At 32.8% G+C, this 14,420-nt stretch overlaps 2 protein-coding genes across 2 annotated transcripts; both read right to left on the bottom strand.

The window, feature by feature from the left end:
• Positions 1-193: 193 nt before the first annotated feature.
• Positions 194-3,812, bottom strand: LOC123895950 (B3 domain-containing transcription factor VRN1-like). Its single transcript, XM_045946415.1, has 8 exons — positions 3,717-3,812; positions 2,482-2,959; positions 2,301-2,375; positions 2,027-2,196; positions 1,369-1,630; positions 1,215-1,274; positions 837-982; positions 194-439 (listed from the first exon to the last, which is right to left on the bottom strand). The coding sequence occupies exons 1-8, from the start codon at positions 3,810-3,812 to the stop codon at positions 194-196; spliced, it is 1,533 nt and encodes a 510-aa protein (XP_045802371.1).
• Positions 3,813-6,611: 2,799 nt separating this feature from the next.
• On the bottom strand, positions 6,612-14,064 carry LOC123903251 (kinesin-like protein KIN-5C). Its single transcript, XM_045953198.1, has 23 exons — positions 13,894-14,064; positions 13,670-13,799; positions 12,674-12,832; positions 12,214-12,563; positions 11,981-12,119; positions 11,773-11,870; positions 11,443-11,599; positions 10,766-10,835; positions 10,586-10,662; positions 10,382-10,435; positions 10,208-10,288; positions 10,016-10,127; positions 9,816-9,902; positions 9,555-9,730; positions 9,223-9,384; positions 8,778-8,885; positions 8,437-8,595; positions 8,264-8,347; positions 7,915-8,120; positions 7,734-7,835; positions 7,484-7,593; positions 7,179-7,330; positions 6,612-7,053 (listed from the first exon to the last, which is right to left on the bottom strand). The coding sequence occupies exons 1-23, from the start codon at positions 13,950-13,952 to the stop codon at positions 6,820-6,822; spliced, it is 3,066 nt and encodes a 1,021-aa protein (XP_045809154.1). The 5' UTR covers positions 13,953-14,064; the 3' UTR covers positions 6,612-6,819.
• Between the last annotated feature and the right edge of the window lie 356 nt (positions 14,065-14,420).

Here is a 14,420-nt window from a genome sequence, read left to right as displayed (position 1 = left end):
AAAGGTGTAATTCTAGCATTGCTAGCCTTCAATCAATTTCAACCATTAATATAATCCTTATACAAGTTTTGAACTTACATCATCATCATTATCATGTGTATGAATTGACTATAACTAGAATATAAGGTCAATTTTACCCTCTGCCTTAAAACTTATATAGCATAATAAGTATACAAAGCTCCAAAGCTCCAAATCAATTGCCTCTGAAAATATGAACATGAAGCACAACATCTTCAGTCTTGATGAGCTCAAAAACACATACATCTCCACCTTTCAATTTATTTTCTTCCCAAAATTCATTCCAACCTCTAGAAAACTGCCCTGATTTCATGTTTGAGTAACATAATAACTTTACTGGCCAAAATTTCTTTCCAAACTTTAACATCACAGTCTGCTCCTTACTATCCAAGTACTCTCTAATGAAGGAATTTGGTACAAGCTGCATCAAGTAAAATTTTAACAGTTTATGTAAGTATAACAATACTTGCTTATTGCATGATGAAAAATTTATATGTAATTAATTATAAAAACACTCCCACAACCAATAATTTATATATTAATTTTTAATTATAGGTAAATGCAGTGGCGGCCCTAAGGGTGGGCGGAGTGGGGGATCACCCAAGATGCCATTCTTTTAGGGCACAAAATTTATTATTTTACTAGTATATATTATACATATGCATATATGTGTACGAACTATCGTAGGGTTAACAAAACCTATACACCGATACTATTGTATTACTTCGCCTAGACACATAAAGTCTCGGGTTCAACCTTAGGTAACAATACCACATTTTTTATGGATAACAAAGAATTCTACTTCAAATAAAACTTACCAATCTAGAATGTCCTCGTTGATTTGGCATAATATTGATCTTGAAAAAGGGATGTTTTGATGTGAAATTATCAGCTGCATTTTGAGCTTCATTTGTCTCCAATTTGACTTTTGACCGCAATGAAGTTCTTTGTGGTTCCTTCTCATCTATTGTATGGTGAGAAAACCACTTAGTTTAGAAAATGTTTCGATTATCATAATCCCAAATAAGTATTATTTAAGCACATATACAAAAATATACATCATTTAATTCTTTATTTTTATTTTTTTTACTTTTTTCTATTTGTACGTGTGCCTAAATGATATTTATTTATAATCGAGACCTCACAAGACTTTATCCTTAGTTTATTAATATCATATTGACAATAAATTGTTTTACCTTCGTCGATACTAATATAATTTTCACTTTCAACTTCCGAGATGTCTTCGTCCCTTTGAACTGATTTTAAATGTAAAAGGTCCAACCATTATGATTCACATCAAACAAACTAGTAAATAAAATAACTTAAAAGAAAAATCAAGTTGGATTATACCTTGAGGTAGAGAAGAGGAGTGTGGTTCTTCATCATCAACTCTAAAGATTAGTACTCTCAAAGTAAGAGCTTGGCTTTTTGTCAACTCAAACACACACACATCACCCACTTTCAATTTATTGTCTCTTACAAAATTCTTCCATCCAGATTTAATTTTTCCAAAACAATATTTAGCATACCAAGTTCTCCCATTCAAGAGCTTAAGAAGAATATTGCTTTCCTCTTTCTTCAAATAATTTATTGCAAATTGTGTTGGGACATACTGCATTTTAATTTTTTTTTGTTACAAACAATTAGTAATGACATACTCCCTCCGGTCCTTATTATAAGAAACACTTTGACAAAATTACACAGACCAAGGAAGGTAAATTTTCTCATTAATGATTCTAACATTTTATGTTATATTCCAAAAATAACCTTTGACTAGCATGGGAAATAGGCCTCTCTAATTAATGCACTAGCATTATAATGAATTATTTGATTGTATTTAATAAGGGTACAAATGGAATTGTGTCAAAGTGTTTCTTATAAAAAGGACCAAATAAAAATTTCAAAGTGTTTCTTATAAAAAGGACCGGAGGGAGTATTATTTTGGTTTCAAAGCTCAAATGAAAAAGATTTTAATTAATGATAAAAATAGAATTAATCAAAGGCTCACCAAGGAATAGCTATAAAGATACGAAGATTTCATGACAATTGTGAAACAAGGATTTTTAGATTTGAAGCTTCTAGCTCTATTTAGAGCTTCATTAATTTTAGACGATAACTCTTCCTGCTCCTTCTCTTGCTCCACTTTTTGGCATTTAACGCTACCATCCGCGGTATTGTCTAAGAAAACGAACAACATATACATATGTTAATGACAATTAGACCTCAAAATTTCCCTTGGATAAATGAAAAATATAAAGAACAAATTCGATCGTGATTTATACCACTAATTTCGACATGATCATACTTAGGCATGTTATAGAATTTGGAACTTTTTCCATCACCTTCACTTGTATCATCTAAGAAAATGAACAACATATATGTTTATGAAAACTATACCTCAAAATTTAATTGAATAAATGAAAAGAAAAAGAATAATTATCATCATGAACAAAATATATATACCACTAGATTGGTCATGATTTTGAGGAAAGTCATGGAATTTGGAGCTTGTTCCAACATCTTCTCTTGTGTCACTTCTCAATTTCTTATGTGGTTGAGAACATGGAATTGGTGATTTTGGTCTTGTTTTCTTGCATGAAGGTGACTTATCCAAAATTTCAATTGAATCATCATCACTAATTTGATCAAAGCTGTTTTCTTCATGTTGATTGTCATGGAAAGGATATTCAATTTCAAGTCCACTCTTTCCAAATATATGCACCCTAAAATATTGAGAGTTTTCTTCATACTCAAACAATACCATGTGTCCATGGTCTAGTGAATAATGTGTAGCAAATTCCTTCCAACCTTTTTGAAACCAAAAATCTCCATCATTAATTTTAGTCGTGTATATTTCCCATTTTTTGCCATCCGGAGTCTTGAGAAATATTGGGTTTGTCATATTACTCCCATGTTTCCTAGTGAAAGAGTTTGGAATCCTCTACAAAGCATGCATGGAACTATATGTTATTATCATACACATAATGAAATTTACATGCATTATAAAAGAAAATCAAATGTCTCTTTTATATAGAGGTATGACAAAACGGGTTAGCCTTGCATCTATAGGGATGAAAATTAGAGTCGAATGGAGATCTACTTACAGTGTAAAACCCTTTTTGAATGAGACTTTTTCTAAACTTTTGAAGAACATTGAAAAAATATATTAAAAATTATCATATTAATTTGCTAAAATATAAAAATACTCCCTCCGTCCCAATATATATAAGATCTATTTTGACTATATGTAATATTCATTCATCTTATTTTGACGGTATTTTGTTAATAACATATAAATGTAAACATTGGCATATAATTTTTTAAAATATTAAGTTTTTATAATTTTTACAAATGGACAATTAAAGATACTACGTCGATCAACTAAGTCTTGTATTTTGGGATGGAGGAGTATAACAAAAAGGTTTGGCAGCTTATATTATTGGAATTTTCCAATACACACCCTAATCACATCTAATCCTATTAGACCTGTGAGTGACTAATAGATAAATTATATACCACATTAAATTTTTATATTATGGCTAATTCATCTTTACAAAATCAACGAATTTATAAGTTGATAAATTTACTATTTATAAACTTATTTCAATGTTATAACATCTACCGAAAACTCATAATAAATAAAAAACGTGTAGAAAAAATAAAACAAAAGATGAAGGAAAAAATCAACTAATACTTACAAGCTTTTCATCTTGAAGAATTGTTGAAGTGATGATTCTGAAAAAACGGATAGTAGAAGCCGGGAGAGTATGCTTATTCTTCCGGTTGCTAGTCATTGTTGTTTATTCCTACTGTTTCTTCCCCCGCAACTCTAAAAAAAAAAAAAAAAAAAAGAAACTTGTCAATGAAACAATGTGTGTGTGTGTGTTTTCCAAAGCAGAACAATAAAACCTCTGTTGCTGTCACACACAGTACTAGTAGTAATTACTAGAACTAATTAATAAAACTGTAGCAAACAATCAAACCCTACTACTAGTACCGTAGTATATATTAAAGAAAATATTTAGGGGTGTGCAGATGTATCGTTTTTGAGTAAAAAAAATATAACTTAATTTTATTGTAACGTGCGACTTTTAAATGTAAATTACCAACAGTGTATTCAATAAATTATCATCTTAAATTAATTAAATAGAATAAATGTTGGCAGTAGACCAAAAAAAAAATGTTGGCGTTCCGTGAGGTCAGTTAGCAGAAACATTACATTATATGCAGCAGGTCGGGGTTCAAGTCCTGATCATTCCACTTATCCACTAAGAATGAAATTGGTAGGCAAGACTACTTGATAAAATTAAAAATAAAATAAAATAAAATGTTGAGCTAAAAATTCCGAGCAACTATACTCTTTCGCAGAAAAATTAGTACTCACCTTATCCCATTATAAGAGTTTCTTTTACTAATATTTATTGCTGAGGTTTTTTATAGTACTGGTGGAATATTTTGTGTTATATAGTGGAAGTTATGTGGGATATATTTTTGAAAAAAAAAATTATAAATAATATCTTTAAATAAAAAACTTTATTTTTTTACAATATAACAAACTAATCCTTCAAATTCTAAACAAATCTAAAAATTCTAAATATAAATATAAAGTATAAATCCTAATGATATTTTATTTTAAATTTAAAATGTATTTAAATCTAAATCTAAAAATCTAAAAAGATTTTAGGAATATTATTCTCAATATTACATATAAAATAAACCAATTTATCAACCAAAAAAATAAAATAAAAAAACCAATTTTTTAATTGCTGGTTAATAGATGAATATAGGTGTGGGGTAATGGTACTCGTACCAGTTTATATTTGTACTTTATTTAAGGAGTTAGGCATTACTTGAGTAGTTAATTGTTTTCGTTAATGTAATTGGATTTCCTCCTTATGTTCGCAATCTCTCAAAATTTGATTCTTATCATTCTATTCTCTCAATCTCTCTTTCACAATCTCTTGATCTCCATAACCAAATATCACTAAAAGAATCATTCTTGCTACATCAATTGGCATCCAGAGTTTGGTTCTTGATCCTAAAAGGAAGAAAGGTTGCTTAGTCTGTGAAAGATGGCAACATCGACATCACATAATGGTTCCATCACATCTACCAATATTTGATGGGAAGAACTATGAACAGTGGACTGCAAAGATGAGGGTATTATTCAGATATCAAGATGTGTTTGATATTGTGAGTAATGGAATTCCAGTTCTTGCAAGGAGTGCAAACAATGAACAAACTGTTGCGCACAAAGATTCAAAGAAGAAAGACGGAAAGACTTTGTTCAGCATACATCAGTGCCTTGATGTTGATATATTTGAGAAGATCTTGCATTGTGAACGTGCAAAAGATGCTTCGGATACGTTGGCTATAAACTATGGTGGAAATGAAAAATCAAAGAAGGTTCGATTGCAAGCTCTGTGAAGGCAATATGAATTGTTGCAGATGACTGAAAAGAAAACGGTTAGCCAATACTTTGTGAGGTTAACAAGCTTGACAAATCAGATGGTGAGAAATAGTGAAATTGTCTCTGATTTGATGAAGATAGAGAAGGTGTTGAGAACAATAACTTCAAAGTTTGATCACATAGTGGTAGCTAAGAAAGAATCAAAGAATCTTGATGAGTTGAAGTTTGAAGAACTTCAAGCTTCACTTGAGGCTGATGAACTGAGATTGAATGAAAGAAGGCGGAGATGCAGTTGATCAAGCATTACAAGCTCAGTATCACAAGAAAGGCAAAGGGAAAGAACCAGAATTCAAATGAAAGCACTACCAAAGGTCAAGATTGGAGTTCTCAGGAAGGACATACAATTTGTTACAATTTAGAAGGAGTTATGCTAATGACAATCATCAAAGAAGAATATGATGAAGACCAGTGGTCTTTGGACACAGGTTGCTTGGGAAGAGAACCTGGTTCTGATTTCGATGATTCAGTCAGTAGAAGGATTAGATTTGCATGAACTTTCCCTTCGCTTCGAGTATCCAATCGAACAAAAGGTAGCTCAATAGATAGGGTATTGAATGAGTCTGCTAGCCGAAAGAAGGACTAGAGTCACGCTTGACGCCCGGAATCCCTTCGTTCAAGGATAGTATTGCTAATGCTGAAGGCATGGGAAAAATTAAGATTTAGAGCAAAGATGGCAGAGATGCACTCTATGTTCCAAATATGAAGAGTAATCTCATCAGTAATCAGTATAGGTCAACTAATTGAGAAGGGTTCTGAGAATCTTTGATAACAGAATGAGACTAATTTTAAAAGCTCCAATATCAAGACAAAGGACATTCAAAATTGGGATCAATGTTATTGAAAGTAAATACTTGTTGACTGCTGCTAGTGATGAGAGTTGTATGGCAAAGATATAGACTTCTAAATTTCAGATATTTGAATATACACCAAAGCAATTCCCAAGACTTGAAGGTTCAATGCACCAAGTTGTCATTTCTTTATTGTGACAATTAGAGCACAATTCACATTGCACCCAACCCCGTATTCCATTAGAGAACTAAGCACTTAGATATTGCATCCAACCCTAAGCACAAGATACACTATTTTTTTCTTGACAGGATTTCCAATAACAATCTCCTTTGATTAGTCAAGCATTTGTATCATTATAAGGTATTTGCCAAATGAATGACAGGAAAAGAACAAAATTTAGCAACATGCAGATGTTGCATAATATACAAATTGGCCATATCAATTGAAGATACATGCTTGCAGCTATGAACAATATTATATTGAAACATTGACTACGTTACAAATACAAACATATCAATGATTATGTGAACGACTAAAGTAAATCAATGATACCTCGTTATCCCCTTAGTTATATTTACTTGACTTAGGGGAGAACGAGGAATTAGTGATGGTTTCAACTCCTTTATATCAAGTGAATGAAGTGATTCATATGAATTGTTTTCCCGGAATTGCTCAATAAGGGTTTCTATTGGCAAGGATCGAAAAGACTCTATTGTCGCTTTACTTGGAACTTCAAATTCACTTCTTATTGGGGTAGTCCCAATTGGCTCATAGTCCTATAAAACACAAAAAAAAATAGCAAGTCATGTCATAATTTCATTAACATCAGCATGTCCTATTTAAAAGCATGCAAAATTTATCTTCTGAGCATTAAACAGAATATTGTGTCAAAGAAACCTACCCTATACTTCTGCTGAAAAATTTCCCGTGAGTTTTCTTCAATTGAAGTAGTTAGGCCAGAGTGATCCTCTCTGAAGGTTTCAAGTGTATCTACATGAGTTTTAACAACATTCAACATACCAGATATGGAACCCCGCTCCTGTACCGACATGTCTGCAAAATATATCGCAAGAAAAGGACCACATAAATGAAAAATGCAACATACGAAAGAACTTTGAAATCCAGGCATTAGAAGTAACACACACTCCACTAGGCATTTACAATATTGCTAAACTAAAGGACAAATATCTTGAACATGGCACTCACCGTCAAACCGTTGAAGGACATCGTCACTGTTCTTTGCCACATCTTCCTCAGCTGTAACCCGAGCACAATTAATTTCAATGTCATGTTTCATATTGCTATCGGTAGCATCCCTGTACCAAATTAATCAATATCAAATGAAACCTAGTAATGATATGGTTAATGTTAATTGTTTAGAAACATTACACCGGCAGAATAAAAGAGGTGAGTCATGACTATCAAAGACAGGTATTTCAATCAATTTACCACACACCTGATAAGTGACACTATTTCTGAAATATGCTTGGCTCCAATCTCATTTATAACTTCATGTGCTTTTTTTGTATTTTGGAAAGCCGATTGAGCAGTATTGATACTGAATAGGAGGATTAAAAAGACATTGTTAGAATGTAAAGCAACAGAAAACGTATGAATCTAAAAGAAATAACACCTACCTCTGCTGCAGTAGCTCCTCCATATAACCATGCTTAGTGGTAGAAAATTCAGCAGTGTCTCGTGCATCTTTTTCTGCTTGCGTGCATATGCTATGCCACTTTCTCTTTGAACATGACAGAATATCCCCCATTGATGATACATGTTCATCCAATAATGACTTGCTGGCAATGCCATTTTTTCGAAGATCAACAAGCTTTGTATCTACCTGCAAGTTCAACAATGATACGTTTTCATTTTCAGTATAACTGACAGGCATGAACACATAAGTTATCCCATCAACATTTCTCCCCCGAAATGGAAAAAGTAAAGAAAATGGAAAATATAATAAAAGAAACACTTGAAATAGACCATATCATTTTGACGACAAGCGTGATTTGATAATAAACTAGTTATATCAGCTATAAGTTTCTCTGTATCAGATCTTGATTGCTCCTGCACAGAACAAATGTTGCAATTTGCAAATCAGTGTCAACAATAAACTATTTTAAAAAGGAAGTAAATTAACAATACCATATTATCACCTCATAAGCTTTTTTAAACTCAGTGATGCTCTTCATTTGCATTTCATCAGCTTCAGACGCAAAATTTTCAAGCTTTTTTACGTCTTTGAAAAGCTTATCCTCAAAGTCATGTGTGCATTCAGATAAATCCTTTATTTTCTCAGCATTGACACTTAATCTCTTTTTTTACAAAGCCAAAAAACAACAAAAATAAGTAGATCAATTGTACAGTCAATATAAATGATACAATATACAAAACAAAAATGTGTATGCAAATATATAATAGCTAGAGGAAAAGCACTAATGTGAATGAGTGGCTAAAATTTATAGATATAAACAGAAGGAAAACCAGAAGCACTTACATGGCCTAGTTCACTTGCAAAAAGTGCTAATTCACCCTGCTGGGTTGAAAGAGAAGTCTGAAGATCATCAAGTATTGAACCTGCTTTGGTGGCCTCAGATGCAAGAAACTGATTCACAAGGTAAAAGCAACTTTTACTATAGTTGAACAATAGTGACATATGTTTTTTTTTTTTTTTTTTTTTTAAAAAGTTGATGGTTTATAAGTACCACCAACTTATTTACAAAGAAAATACTACAATTGCTGCTGCCAAGGATCGAACCCCTGACCAACAGCCTACACCCGCTCAGTCAGCAAGTGCCAACTGAGCTACCCCACCCACCCCTTACGAAATAAACATCATTACGAAAAGATGGATATAAGAGATGATAGTTCCTGAAAGGTAGCATCAGAGCCATCATTACGAAATAAACATAAGTAATTTCAACAGTTTTAGCATGGCATACTTCTTCAATACAGTGACCATTAGAGGATATAAGAGATGATAGTTCCTGAAAGGTAGCATCAGAGCCCGACTTATGCAAACGTACAACATTTTGCATCGCTTCGACATGAGATATATACAAAGCCCTCAGAGTTGTAACTTTCTGCTTCAGATCAACAACTGCCTACAAGCAACAAAAAGATGGATGCATGAATGAGTACAATATTAGAATGAGTAGATATGAAAAATCAAGAACTGGAGTGTCTAAAAATACGAAAAGGAATCAACAAAGTTAGTAAAAGCTTGAAAGAATGTCACAAATGAACAACCGTGACGATGGATTATTTTACACACCTTATCATGAACGCCCATAAATGAATGGCAAAGGTTCTCCACGCATTGAAGGTGTTCATTCTGTTGAGACAATGATGTTGCCACAGTATTACAAAGAGAACTGACTTGCTGGGCGAGCTCCACTTGAAAATTATCCACCACAGCTCTGTTATCTGACTTCAGTTTATCTTCTCTATCTAAAAAATGTAATAACACATTCATTATTAGGTTCTTGAATATTTTTTCGCGAATCAGAGCAATGAAAAGAATAAAAACCCTCACCAATTTTAAAAAACAATGATGCATTATCTTGAACAGCTTTCTCCAAATCAGCTCGTAAAATGCATGCTTGCTGAGTAAGAGCATTTTCTATTGCACGTAGTAATTAACATTAGCACAACAAAGTAAAGAAATATCTTAACAGAAAAATACAAAGCAACAAAAGAAATTATGATAAAATTAAAACATGCAATCATTCACACCTGCTTTCCTCTGCTCAGAAATGATATAATCTTTCTCTTTCAGAGTATACCGACATTTCTTTAACTCTTCCTCTGTGTTGGCAAGCAATATGCTGGTGTGCTTCAAGTTTTTCTGTATGGAAAAAATTATTTCTTTTATAATAATGCATATAGAACTGTGCAACAAAAAGAACAAACGCTCAGACAAGGTACCTCAGTGGCATCGAGTTTTGTGCTCAAATATGAGCACTGCAAAATTTGGTCATTGTATTTGCTTTGCAATTCCTCAAATTTCTAATTGAAATATAGAAAAGAAACAAGTTAAGCATAACAGGGAAAAGGACCAGGCCAAAGTAACATCTAAATATAATAGCTAACGAGCAAAACCTTCTGATGACTGTCTAATGCAATATTCATCTGCTCAATCTGATCTGTCATGGCCTGATTATTCCAACAAATGAACAAAGACAAAGAAAGTAAACATCTTAGCAAAAGGATTTTTCATATTACACACAAAAGTAGCATAAAACATTTCCTGGTAAACATGTTAAGTAAATGTAACAAACAAAAAACAAATTATTAAAAAAAAACCTTCTTTTCATTCTCCTCCTGAATGTATCTGTCCTTTGGTATGTAGATGCCATTTTTCTCACGTGCAGCGTAAACCTCTTATCAAAATCATAAATTTCATCAACCTCAGAAACTCAAAAAAGAGAAAACTAAAACCCTTACATAACTTACTTTATTAACCATGAGATAAACACAACTAACCTCCCTTAAGACGTTCAATTTCACCATAGAGATCCTTGATTAGAGTTGTTTTCATCAGTTTTTGGTTAACCTAGTAAAATTATAATTTGATCAATCAATTAGTAATCCACATGAATCACAAATTCACCTAAAGAGGAAGGCTTACTACATTTCCATGTTATCCCCCAAAAACTCTGGCCTCAATAATGACAACAAACTAGCATATCTTATCATCAGTGTATTATGATACTATCAGCTCACTTGACAACAAACTGGAAACATTAATGTAACAGTAAGGCAAGTTTTCTTAGCAATTGGAATAGGAGAATATTACATCTTTCATTAATCACCTACAACAAGCACAAAATTTGCCGCAACTGAAAATTTGAATTGAAACAGCGAAATTCATAAGACGACGACACAAAAATGATGGTTTATCTTAATAATTAATTAATTAATAATGGATCAAACAGAGAAATCAAACTTTCAAAACAGCATCTTTATTTTCAGAAGGGAAATAAAATTATGCACATATTATGCGTGCTTATATATTACAAATGTTTCATACAGTGGCCCCTAAAAATATCACACAATTCATGGAAAATTACTACTCTTGTAACATGTTGATAATGACTACTAGTACTAAGACCTCACAAGATATGCACAGTTTAACAAAGCTCATAAGAACAGTAACAAACCTCGGGCTTATTTCTTATGTTCTTCGCCCTGTGTGCATAGTCCAACGTGCTCAAGGTCTCCTCTAAGCAATGAACTGCAGGAGAGACGGTAGCTATGATACATGTTTTCGTTCTTCCACCAAGTGAATCGCGCAATAAACGCGTCAACTTGCTATCCCTAAATTCCAACTTTTTTATGTAAGTGAACAAGAAATAGATACATACAAATATGCAGTTATAGCTATCTAAACACAATGCCTCATAAACGATTAAGATATTGTTGACTTGAACTGAAGGGTGTTAACAGATAGAATGGAGCATAATCCAGACATAAACATAAGGGGGGAAAACCTGTAAGGGATATGGCCAAGGTGCTCCACAAGTGCAGAGATAACACGCCCTAAAGTAAGTAAACTTTTATTGATTTCCCCCGCTTCTCTTGCACGACCCTTAAATATCACAAAAATACAACTCATCAAGCTTAAAATATTTATTCATTTGGGCAATTCAAATTTCCAACAGTGTATACCAAGTAAAATGTATGTTTGAAGTGTAATACCTCTCTAGCACCAGAACGGGAAATATTTTCTGAACCTGCTAAATCAACTAAATTTAGTTTGCCGCATTTTATAAGTTCTTCACCTTCTGGGGTTGCTTCCTTGATGTGGATTGTAATGGAAAACAATGAATGTGACCGACTAAAAGGCGAAACAGATTGTTAAGTTAATAACAAAATTAAAAAATTAGCAATCTGTTCAGACAAGCATCAGAGATGCATAAAGCAACCATTACCTTGATTGCTTGTTCAATAAAGTTTCAGCAGTACGGCGTTTGGCGGACCCTCTCTCCAGCAGTGTGAAAATTTCATTCGCACTTGTTACGATTTCTTCCTCTAGACCTCTTACAAGAACACCACCTTTACCATCCTCCATAAGAGGAAGCTGCTTTTTTTGCTTCTCCTCCAAAGAAACTTTTGAAATTTCCTCCGGGGCAAGCAAATCAGTAATTTCCTCATTATACAATTCTAGAAAAGTTACTTTTACACTATATTCAGCATTCTGCCCCTCAAGAGTGTCAAAAATCTGCTTAACAGCCCTAGGTATGACTCCTGCTTCTGCAGGCAACTCTCCGTTAGGCCCACTCTGTAGAATAATCAAATAACTTTATCAAACATGATCAATGAGTATATTACATGCAGAACATTCATTTCATTATTATTGATTGATACCAAAGTAATAGCACTAGATTGTACCTTTGTTTTTTTGGAATCACCTTCCATTGTATAAGTCTTCCCTGTACCAGTTTGACCATATGCGAATATAGTACAATTAAAGCCCTCTAGAACTTCATTTACTATTGGAATTACAGCTTGATCATAAAGATCCTTTTGCTTTGCAGAAGGACCAAAGACCTGCAGCATATTCCATGAATAAATTTTAAACTCTAAAAGTAAAATTAAAACCATCCGGCAGTCGATTACATTTTCCCTATTATATTGTCTTATCATGAGATGTAAAGAGCATGTTCAAGGATTATTGTATGATTTAGAGATTATTATTAAACAAATCAAAACTTCCTGTTATATAAGCCATCTTTTATAGCATTTTTAAACTTAAAGGATTTGTTAGCAAACTCCCTGATAAGCTAGATAGATTACCTGGGATTTGGTGAAAGTTTCCAATCACATTGTGTCACTCCAGTTTTGCACCAATTCCAGTTCAGTTATATTGTGGTTTGATTAATTATATCAATGAAATTTTGTTATATTTAATTAAGATTCAACTAAAACATTTGTTATTTTCAAGTTAGTCCTACTTTTTTGCAAAATAGTGAAGTGTTTTTGAAATTTATGTAACCGCGGCACTTTATATCGATAATGCCTCAGGTCGGTCAACCTCTGACACTGGTAGGACACTGACACATATAGTTACATTCAATTATTCTATTCTATCAAATTATTAACTTGAGTTCGATTCATGTGGAACAATTTTTTGCCATGATTTACTTATCTCGCTGCCGAATTCTAGATTACCAGGGTCCATTCCCCTCGAAACTAGAGGGTTAATACCAAAATAAAAAATCATTTCTATTTGTTAGTGAAGTATAATAATTTCAAAAGTGATTTGACCAGAGTACTCTTTAATTTAACCTATCATTCAAAGTCTAAGACTAATTAAGGTTAATCTATCAACTAGGCATACACGTAAATGAATTGCGAAAAGCGATTTGAGGGAGAAGAACAATTAACCTTATCAAAAGTGAAAACTCGATCAAAATGCTTGCCGGCTACGTTCTGAGAAACAGATACTTCTCTGTTGTAATCATTGCAACTAACGACTTGAGGCGCATTGGTACGCAATTCATCTTCACTGAAAGGCCTGAAGAAGAACACAACAACAAAAAGTAACAAATAATTTGATCGATTGATGATGGAAAATTGTGATGAGAATGAATGAAGATATATATACCTACCTGCAACGAAGGAGGACTTGAACATTGACGCCTTTTTCTTTGTCGTGGCGGCCGGACATGATTGAATTGAAGAGAGAGAGAGAGAGAGAGAGAGTGGCGGAGAGGATGAGGTGATGGAGATAGAGAGGAAGAAGAGAGAAATGAATGAATGGGGTTTGGAATTTGGATAAAAGTGATCCGATTGATTTTATTTGCCTTTCTCGCGGGAGGGTTTTCATTTCGCATTTGAATTGAATTTAACCTCGTATAATTATTTCAGACACAAAATAAACCCGCTCTCTTAATTTTATTTTTTTATTGGTGTAAAATATTATTTATTATTGTGATTATTATGAAATTAATTGATAGTTGATACTCTCCTTTTTTATTATAAGAAAAATTTATTTTTTAGATTAAATGTATCTAGTTCATATTATTGACCAGATACATCAAATATTTTACGAATTTAAAAAGTAAATTTCTTCTTATAATAAGGATCGGAGGGAGCATGTTAGTTCTTAAAATTATATCATCACACACCTAACATT

The sequence above is a fragment of the Trifolium pratense genome, linkage group LG1 (genome assembly GCF_020283565.1).
Source record: "Trifolium pratense cultivar HEN17-A07 linkage group LG1, ARS_RC_1.1, whole genome shotgun sequence".
NCBI classification, from domain to species: Eukaryota; Viridiplantae; Streptophyta; class Magnoliopsida; order Fabales; family Fabaceae; genus Trifolium; species Trifolium pratense.
Note: the sequence above shows the minus strand (reverse complement) of the source record. Positions and strands in the feature narration are given on the sequence as shown.

Excerpts from the sequence above, each read along its gene's own strand:
- LOC123903251 (XM_045953198.1), bottom strand. The coding sequence starts at position 13,952 with ATGTCCGGCCGCCACGACAAAGAAAAAGGCGTCAATGTTCAAGTCCTC. Across the intron at positions 10,663-10,765 it reads AATTGAACGTCTTAAGGGAG|AGGTTTACGCTGCACGTGAG; the intron begins GTTAGTTGTGTT and ends GATTTTGATAAG. Across the intron at positions 10,289-10,381 it reads CATTAGACAGTCATCAGAAG|AAATTTGAGGAATTGCAAAG; the intron begins GTTTTGCTCGTT and ends TATTTCAATTAG.
- LOC123895950 (XM_045946415.1), bottom strand. The coding sequence starts at position 3,812 with ATGACTAGCAACCGGAAGAATAAGCATACTCTCCCGGCTTCTACTATC. Across the intron at positions 2,197-2,300 it reads TGATCATGTCGAAATTAGTG|ACAATACCGCGGATGGTAGC; the intron begins GTATAAATCACG and ends TCGTTTTCTTAG. Across the intron at positions 1,631-2,026 it reads ATCTTTATAGCTATTCCTTG|TATGTCCCAACACAATTTGC; the intron begins GTGAGCCTTTGA and ends ATTAAAATGCAG.